Raw genomic sequence first — 10,150 nt, 5'->3', positions numbered from 1 at the left:
CTTTTTGCTTCCTTCCTGTATGATGTTCTTGATGTCATCCCACAACTCTTTTGGTCTTCGGTCTTTAGTGTTTAATGTATCAAATTTGTTCTTCAGATGATGTCTAAATTCAGGTAGGATATATTCAAGAGGCCATTATTTTGGCTCTCTAGGATTTATTTTCATTTCTTCAGCTTCAGTTTGAAATTGCATATGAGAAATTGATGGTCTGTTCCATAATCTGCCCCTGGCCTTGTTTTGAGTGATGATAGAGAGTTTTTTCCATCATATCTTTCCACAGATGTAGTCAATATGATTTCCATGTATTCCATCTGGTGAGGTCCAAGTGTATAATTGTCTCTTATGCTGTCTAAAGAAGGTAGTTGAAATGAACAAATCATTGATTTTGCCGAATTCTATCATGCCTTCTCCAGCATCATTTCTATCACCAAGGCCATATTTTACAACTTCTGATCCTTCCTCTTTGTTCCCAATCTTTGCATTCCAATCACCGGTAATGATCAATACATCTTGATTACATGTTTAATCACTTTCAGATTGAAGAAGTTGGTAGAATTCTTCTATTTCATCCTCACTGGCTTTAGTGGTTGATGCATAAATTTGAATAATAATGGTATTTATTAACTGGTCTTCCCTGTAGGCGCATGGATATTATCCTATTACAGACAGCGTTGTACCTCATGACTGATCTGGATATGTTCTTTTTGACAATGAATGCAACACCATTCCTCTTCATTTTGTCTTTCCCAGCATATTTCCAAGAATTAATAGGAAAAAAACAAATCTACTAAAAATAACTACTAATATTTGTAAGAACTTTAGGGTTTGAAGTCCTGGTGTGGCACTGTGGGTTAATGTGCTGGACTGCAAAGTCAATTTGAACCACAAGTTTGGCGGTTCAAGCTCACCAACTGCTCCTCAGAAAACCCATACAGGGTCGCTATGAGTAGGAACTGACTCAATGGCACTTAACAATAACAAGTCACTAGCCTTAAGTGAAATATTAAGGCAAAGAAATGAGTTGTTGTTAAGTCTCATTGAGTCGGTTCCGACTCAGATGACATAATCTCTATAAAGACTTTCCATAATAATTAGAATTATTTTAAAAATGTTTTTCACTCTTTAAAAAAAAAGATGAAGGTACACTCTTTAAACATTCACCCTTAAGGGGCAGGTTTGTAGGGTATACCCTTTGGTTGGTTGATGATGTATGGAGGAGACTGTAACCATGGCAATGAAACGATATACGATAAAATGAATGTAAAACTAATGTTCTCCCATGTAAACTATCATATAATTCACAATAAAACATTAAAAAAACCAAAAAACTCACCCTTAAAATAAACATAACAAGTATAAGAAATGAACTTATAAATATGTTTTCTAGTATTGGTGAAAATTCAGAGAAATAATCTTTAAGCTATAACTCTATTATTCCTCTATCTCAAAGCAGCCAAAAATAAATTCATCTAAAACACACAATAATTCTATCAAACCCAAACCCACTGCCATTGAATGGATCAGACTCAGAGCAGCCCCTTCTATCAGAACAGAACACACTCCCTGGGAAAAGACTGTCTATCTTGACAGAAGGAAACAGAGCAGTTTAGGGTTCCTTCATGTACTAGGCACTGTGCTAAGTGATTTATGTGCTTTTGATCATTTAATTCTCAATCAAATTATGAAAGAGGTACACTATTTATTTACTGTCTCCATTTAACCTGAGGAAACAACAGTTTATGAAAGTGAGATTCGATCCGTAAGATGACTGACTCCAACGTCTGAGTTCTTAATTCAGTATCCTGTATTTGTCATCTCATCAAAATGTACAGAAATGCAGTATCACATTTGTATTAGTATCAAAACCATACTATGAATTACCAGAGAAAGCTAATTTAATTAGGAAAATATGTTTGGTTTTGGTTTTGTTTTGTTTTTCAAATCTGATCTACACAGAATTCCCAATTGTCATATCCCATAACAGATACCATTTAAGAGTCTTACTTGATTTCTGACACGGACAGAACCTTTTCCCAGATCGAGGGCATTCTCCACAAGCACCAACATGGCAGACCTGTTCACACGTATGATTACCACAAGGCAACGTTTTTCCACATACCTAAAATAAAACGCAGAAAGCACTTCACACAAGACATAGTCCATCTTCTCATCACGCACTAAACACTTACTAATGTTTCTCATATTGTTATCCCACATTTATTTTTTCCTATGTATCATATTGTTTCTCATATTGTTATCCCACATTTATTTTTTCCTGTGTATCATAGTAAAAATTTAAAACATAATCAAAGAGAAAAAGCGTATTCGCCTTCATATGGCAATCTATTAAAACTTTCCGAAAACTCTACCACTTCTAGAACAAGCAACCTACAATATCAATCCTACTTTCTTAACTGGATTAACTCAAGGAGACCGAAGTATTGGCTGAAGAGAGGTGAAAGAGAAAAAGGGAGAGAGAGTTAGCAATAGAGTACCTAAATACGAAATTCCAAATTCACAAAATAGCTGTTCATTTGTAAACAATTTCCACAATAATTAAAATAAAATGAAATTCAGAGTAGTTTCTACTGTATGAATATAATCCATCTGATTTGCTTATTTTCTCTTTCATCTAAGTAAACCTAATTAGCACTTTTGTTTTGAAATTGTTAAAGCTTCCATATTCCTTACTGCCTACCCCTCAAACTGCAGATATACTTACTTGATTACAGTGCCACAGAGGGCTTGCACAACTTCTTTCAGCTACTTGTTTGCCACAGACACACTTCTGTCTACTAACTCTAGGACAAGGTTGACAATTTCCTAAAACCAAAATGAAAAGTTAGAAGAGAAACATCAGAAAAGCAACAGAGACTGCTTTGACTTTTGCTTAAAGTCAAACATGGAAGAGGTATAACTTTTATTTTTACCTGCATGACAAGGATTTTCACACTTATGTTGTCCACAAAGCAACTTCTGCCCACACTGCAGCTGACAGGACCACTCCTTGGCACTGCACCTACGAGGGATAGGTTTTGCTTTCTTACAGTAACAAGTAGTTGTGACCATCTTTGGACAAGGAGGGCAGGGACCTATGATTCAGTAACAAGGGAAAAAAAAACAGGAGTCACAAGTTAAAACTTTCAATAACTAACCAATCAGTGTAATTTCTGGACCTTTCCTTGCTAATACTTTAAAAGGCAATCTCGTTTAATATTTTCTAAAGACAAATTTAAGTTCTGAATTTAACTTTCACAATTTTAGAGGTATCAATAAAAGAAGAAATAACCACTAACAACTAAAAATGTAACAAGTAGCTCACCTGGATGACAGAGGAGTAGGCATTTGTGGCCACAAGGAGGTTTAAATTCTCTCTCACATACTTGGCCGCATGAATGAGGTACCAGCCATGGGTCTAAAGGTGGATCTTCTACTTTTCCACAATAACAATAGTATCTACTAGGTGTTTCAGATCGTTTGTATTCAAACCTACATTTTGGACTACAGAGAACAATAGAATTACTAAAGTTAATTTCATCTTTAAAATGCAACATAAAAGGTAAGAATATAAATATATTTTACAGTTCATTTTATGTTAAGGCACATTCTACTCCATATTTGTATTAGTAAATAAACAAAATCTTAACTAGATTTTAACCAAGAACAGCTCTGTCCTGAAATGATAGAACTGTTCTATACCTACACTGTCTAACACAGTAGCAATTAGCCACAACTTAGCACCTGAAATGTTGCTAGAGGATACAACTGAAAAGGAACAGATTTTAACATTTTTTAGTTTTCACATTTTTAAACAGCCACATTTAGCTAGTTGCTACTGTACTCACTTGTGCCTAAAATACATCTATCAAAAGAAAGCAGCATTAATTTTCTACTAAACACCTGAACTTTACTCTTGAGCTTTTACTAAGCTCAGTTTTTTAAAGTATGGCATATGGTTCACAAGTCAGTAAACTATATTAGCAGCAGCAAACTAAAGAGGGCAATCAGATCACAGGCAGGTAACATGGCAACAAGAACAAGACTAAAATCTACATTTAAGGCCAAGGGGTGGTGGGGAGAGCTCTAAAGTAATCAAAGAATTTCATCTCTCTCAACAGTTAATACAAAATATGTTCCAAATGTATCTAAATTAAAGAAGAGCTCATGCTCTTCTGCTAAAGGAGAAAGATTTTAAACCCACCAGATTAGCATAAATGTCACTCTTCAGTTCTATCAAAAATTGACTTAAAGATCATGTTGTTGTTGTTGTTAGTGCCATCAAGTGGATTCTGACCCATAGCGACCCTGTATAGGTTTTCCGAGGAGCAGCTGGTAAGCTTGAACCACCAACCTTGACAGTTCAAATGGCTTTGCAGTCTGGCACATTAACCCACAGCGCCACACCAGGACTCCTCATAGATCATAGATGACTTCATTTTCAAAAAAATATTCTTTTACTGTTCTTCAGACAAATGAGAAACTAGTATACTATACTGGAACCACAATTTCATATCATCACTGAAATCTCTTTTGCAATGTTGTTGTTGTTGTTATGTGCCATGGAGTCACTTCTGACTCATAGCGACCCTATACAGGGTTTCCGAGGCTGTAGATCTTTACGGGAGCAGAAAGCCTCATCTTTCTCCCGCGGAACAGCTGGTAGTTTCGAACTGCTGACCTTGCGGTTTGCAGCCCGATTCGTAACCACTACGCTACCAGAGCTCCTTTTACTAACTAACATTGTTGACCCTTGCACAATGGGATCAGATAGTTGTGATTCACTGGGTTTTCACTGGCTGATTGTCAATGTCCGGGGAATATGTTACGTTTCTAAATAAACGCCAAATAAATATTCAAAACATGTCTGTTCTTAAAACAAAGTATGAAATCTCATCTGCAATAAATAATTGGGATTTATGTGGGAAGAGTTTAGTTTTTCCTTACTAAAGGAAAAATTTCTACCATTCCTTTTAAACTAGTATGGAGGAGGATGTATAGTTTTAATACACTTAGGTAAGGAAGGCTAAAAGGCAAGTCGTGACACCTTAAAACTGCTTGTTAGCACTGAGGCTGAATTGTTCCAGGAGACTAGGCAAGGTGAGGACAAATGTGCAAATGCAGGAGTTTCCTTAAAAACAACAGCAATGGGTGTATTATGCTACATCTTGTTCATAAACCATCAATATCTTAGATTTTCAATCATTTTGGTGATGATTAAACAAAATGAGTACTCAACCAAAATTATGTATTTCCTTTTTTTAAAAAAATGTGCAATATGGAATGCAAAGGATATGACAGTTAATGTAATAGTCCATTCCTTATAGCTGTAAGAGAGCAGTATGAGTTCATTTCTCTCTTGACTGCTACTTTCTGCCCTTATGGCAAAATGACTACTTAAAATAAAAGTGAGAAAAATATACCTGATGTTTAAAATCTATAAAATTAACAACACAGAATAGCCAACTTAATTCTATACCTACTAATTCTAAAATCCCTCCATAAATAAATAATACACAGTATCAAACAAGACTTTGAAATGTTAAACAGCTTCAGAGAAGCTAACACTTGGAAGACAAAACAAAACAAAACAAAACAAAAACAAAAACTCATTAAAAGAGTAAAAATAGAACTAAATTTAGAAGTCAGAAATCCTAAACTTCAAATCTTGGTTCCACCATTTCTGATGAGGAGCACTCTGAACACTTCCCTAGTGTCAACTATCATCATTGCCATTGGTCACATGGGGATTAAACCCTTCAGAGATTGCTGAGAATAGTTTCTATAAAATAACTTACTCTACTGCTGTCGAGTTGAATTTCAACTCATTGCGACTCTATGGGACAGAGTAGAATTGTCTCATCGGGTTTCCACAGGGCTGTAAATCTTTATAGAAGCAGACAGCACATTTTTCTCCAATGACGCAGCTGGTGGATTCGAACCACCAACCTCTTGGTTAGGAGCAAAAAGCTTAACTGCTGCATTACCAGTAACTAACAAGTGCAAAATGTTTTTAAAAATGACATCAGCACGAATTTACGAATGTATTAGTATTTACAGCAATGAAGGAGGTGCAACACATATCCAGGTCTGCAGGGCATGCATTTTATGTCATGTGAGGGTCTTCATTGAGAAAAGAACACAAAATTAGAAAACATAAAACATTAGGTACAAAAGCAAATAATAAGGTACATACACTAGGCCCCTGAAGTATACATTTCATTACCTTGTCATTAAATCTACCCCAGACCAGTACAGACACATTTTTTAATTGGCTTTATTTATCAGAGAGAAAGAATTTCCATTCCCCAAGTCTTTCTAGAAATTTATGACTTAAGTTCAAGACTGTATAATCATCAATACTAAGCTAACAAAATAAATGCAGACAAGTTAATGAAACTGTTAATATACACCTGCCATTTTGAGGGATTTTGAGGATAAAACTGGAATGCATATGACCAAAATATGTTAGATAACACTCTCTTATAATGTGAGGCTCTTCATAACAGAAACACCAGAAGAGAATCATTATGAAAGATCTTCACTCTTCCAGAAAAGAAATGAAGTCTTTAACTATAAAAGGCTAATTAAGTTGTTCTGCTCAGGAAAAAATAGTCTGACTTATTATTCACTATCAAGAAGAATCAGTAGTTATACAAATTGATGGGGGTGGGGGGTTGGGGAATGGTGGAAGAACACAACACAAATACCAAGGTCTCATTTCATGACAAAGTAGATAGAGGCCAAATGTGGATATTGCAACTGCCAATACAAGTTATGACCTATAGTTTTCAAGTATTCCACACTTTAATATTCCAGCTAAATCAGAAAAAATTACCAAGGCCAGGGATAATCTCTCTTTCCAAAATCATCATCAGTCAAAGAAGACACGAGGAACTGGCTGTCCTTGGCCCACTTCTGGATGCAAGGCATGTGAAATATACAGAAACACCCTGAACAGCTCCAGACCTGAGACAAAGGTATCCAGAATTAGAAAGCATGTAATTTTTCTTTAAAATGATTTTACTTTAAATGAGCATCACACAAAATTACTTTCAAGAGCTACCTAAAAATTAAAAAAAAAAAAAATCCTTCCAGTGCAACAGAAGAGATGTTCTCGATGAAAATTTGTATCTAGAACACCTTAAAGGAAAAGGTGAAAGACCTAGATGCATTAAAGTTAGAAGTAACTACCCTAATATGTCACCATTTAATAGGAATCAGTTCTCTTTTCATTATAACATCTTACAACTGTTTAGTAAACTCATACACATGTTGCAACTGAAAGCCAATGTCTTAGTACAGGCTCAATGAATGCAGAGCCTTTGACTATAGCCTGAGGACTCGAGTTATGTCTAAACAGCCAGCCTTCTTCCCCAATGACTTCAGACACTTCCCAAGTGCCTTCAACAAAGCAGACACTCACTAATAAACCATACCAATCACTTGATTTGACTTCCTTGAAGGCAGGAACCATAGCTATCTTTTTATTAACTGTTGCAGACCGTGTGTAGACTATACAGGCCGCAGGCTCTGAGGAACAAATGAGGCCACTGGCAGTCATGGCAAATTGTTTTTAATCTTAATATCCAGTTATGTTTTATTAAATGCAGACATGAGCCCTTAATGTCCACAGATAAATGTGATATTTTCCTAAAAGCCCAGACTGTAAAAGTTACAAGGTCAAGCCTTTCTCCAAAGGATTAACTAAAAACATCTTAGCTACTTCTCGGTTCTTTGTTCTATAGACAAAAAAAACATCCTCCCTAATCCTTTTCCAGGTGCCACCCATTCACCTGGGCGTCTGGCGTTCTCCTGGAAACCTGGCTCAGGAAGCCGAAAGAGCGGACTCCGCCCAAGCCTTTTGTCCTTCCCTCTCACCTTGCCCCAACTGAGCTCAGGGGCTATAGATATGTTAATTGAGCCTGAGAATCCAAGTTGTGGGCCTGGGATTCGAACCAGCGAAGTAAGATGTAAAGTTACCTGAGTGTCTGGAAAATTACTGATGCTAGCTGTATCCTGTTTTAGTCCCTCCCAGCTTGGTGTGAAGCTCCTCCCCTAAATAAAACAGAGGCCCAGGCCTGCCCAGGTGTGCATTATGGGTTGGAGGGCATGCAGTAAAGATTGCAGTGCATTACAGGTTGGAGGACATGCAGTAAAGATTGCATGGCAGTGAGTTGCTGCCTGCAGAGGCCACGATGCCTGCAGTCCCAAGTCTGCCCACCAGTGATGCATCCACCCTGGTTTCTGGGTGCCTCCTTGCCTCCCTCCTTCTGTCTGTCTGTGTATTCTTTTGCTATCTCTATCGCCGCTGGATCTCCCCTCCTCATGAACCAAACACTCATGAACAACACAACTATGTCGGGGTCAGTCCCCGACAATTAACCTACTGAAAGTCATGAAAGACAAGCACAGCTTTTATTTCATTGTGCTTCATTTTACTGCACTTTGCTTTGTAAATACTGTGTTTTTCACAAATTGAAAGTCTCTGGCAACCTTGCCTAGAATAAGTCTACAGGCACCATTTTTCCAACTGCATATAGACTCACGTTATATCTCTGTGTCAGATTTTGGTAATTTTCACAATATTTCACACATTTCCAGAATGCTATCACATACTTAACAGACTACAGTATAGTGTAAACATAGCATTTATATGCACTGGGAAATCAAAAATTCACATGAGTCACTTTACTGGAATATTCACTTTATTGTGATGGTCTGGAACCCAAACTCTGCCTGTATAGTACATTTTAACATTTCAGTATTTGTAGAAATCTCTATAGTATTAATGCAAAAAATGTTTTGTCAAATCAACATGTACATTAAAACGGAAACTTGCTTCAGTTTACTAATAGTCAAAAAACACTGGATGCTTATTTAGTGGTACTTTTCAAAAAAAAAAAAATAATAATAACACCTTTACAAAATGAAGAGCGACTTATACACAAAATTCTCAAATGAAGTACTTTCAAACAAAAAAGTTAAAAGACTAATATACGGTTAACTATTGTAAATGCAAAAGGTGGCATTCTGAGGAGATAAATTACTACAGATCCAGAGAAAACTTACTGCTTGGTTTCTCTTCACAGAAGCAATACAGATTAAACACGTCATGGCCCCTGCTTGAAATGCTTCATTTACATACTGTTTGGTTCGTTCTAATTCACGTATATCTCCGTCTTGAAATTTAAAAATTGAAAATCTCATGTTAAGCAACATCTGAAAAATCACACAAACACACTGATAGCATTGCATTCTGAAAGCATTATCTATCCATCTCAATTGCTCAAAATATATAGTTAGAAAACAGGTTTAAACTAAAAAAAAAAAGTAACCTATGAGTTGCCAAGAGATCACAAAGACTACGTATTGAATTTTGTTATAATTGCAAAAACAGCTCATTAGCCCTCCCTCAGAGTAGTGATGATAGTGGTTGTGGGCCAGCGAGTTGGTTCCGACTCATAGTGACCCTGCATAGGGTTTCCAAAGCTGTAAATCTTTACAGGAGGAGAATGCCCATCTTTCTCCCTTGGAACTGCTGGTAGATTCAAACTGCTGTCCTTAAACCCAGATTCTAATCCATTATACTACCAGGGCGCCTTCCCTCAGAGTACACTTCCTTTTTTCATTGTTCTAGTCTGTAATAAATTTTATGAATGCAGAGTACTTAGATAAGGACAGCAAGATGCATAGTAAACACGGAAAGTAACACAAAAAGGAAAAATGAAAAGGAACTGAAAAGTCAGGCTAAGTAGAGCTATTTAAGTTAAATATAAACACGTGTGTATCTGCATGTATTTGTATACTTGTGGGAGACATAGCACATTCTTAACAAACTTGTTGAGTGATGAATGTAACTAAGAAGATTGAGGTCATTACAGTACACCAATTTTGTTTTAAAAAATTAAGTTCACTATTTGAGGCTTTCTGCTCCCGTAAAGATTTCCAGCCTCGGAAACCCTGTACAGGGTCGCTATGAGTCGGAACCGACTCCACGGCACATAATAATAACAACAACAATTTCTGCTTAAAAAGGTACCATAAAGGACTTTAAAAAAAAAAAATTACTAAACTTTTTTCATTCAGATCATTACTGAGTATTTATTTGCTGCTGTTGTTGTTGTTGTTAAGTGCTGTCAAGTCGGTTTTG

The 10,150-nt window shown here is 36.4% G+C and overlaps 1 protein-coding gene across 1 annotated transcript in view; it reads right to left on the bottom strand.

The window, feature by feature from the left end:
* NFXL1 (nuclear transcription factor, X-box binding-like 1) overlaps nucleotides 1–10,150 on the bottom strand; it is an 82,776-nt gene that overhangs the window by 56,130 nt on the left and 16,496 nt on the right. Inside the window, exons 3-8 of the mRNA XM_006872675.1 lie at nucleotides 9,070–9,179; nucleotides 6,836–6,966; nucleotides 3,323–3,501; nucleotides 2,931–3,092; nucleotides 2,723–2,823; nucleotides 2,005–2,119 (exon numbers count right to left, since the gene is read on the bottom strand). Coding sequence (XP_006872737.1) covers nucleotides 2,005–2,119; nucleotides 2,723–2,823; nucleotides 2,931–3,092; nucleotides 3,323–3,501; nucleotides 6,836–6,966; nucleotides 9,070–9,179 — 798 coding nt within the window. The remainder of the gene's footprint in view (nucleotides 1–2,004; nucleotides 2,120–2,722; nucleotides 2,824–2,930; nucleotides 3,093–3,322; nucleotides 3,502–6,835; nucleotides 6,967–9,069; nucleotides 9,180–10,150) is intronic.

Source organism: Chrysochloris asiatica, unplaced genomic scaffold (genome assembly GCF_000296735.1).
Source record: "Chrysochloris asiatica unplaced genomic scaffold, ChrAsi1.0 scaffold00209, whole genome shotgun sequence".
Classification (NCBI taxonomy): Eukaryota; Metazoa; Chordata; class Mammalia; order Afrosoricida; family Chrysochloridae; genus Chrysochloris; species Chrysochloris asiatica.
This window is presented reverse-complemented; position numbering and strand designations above follow the sequence as displayed.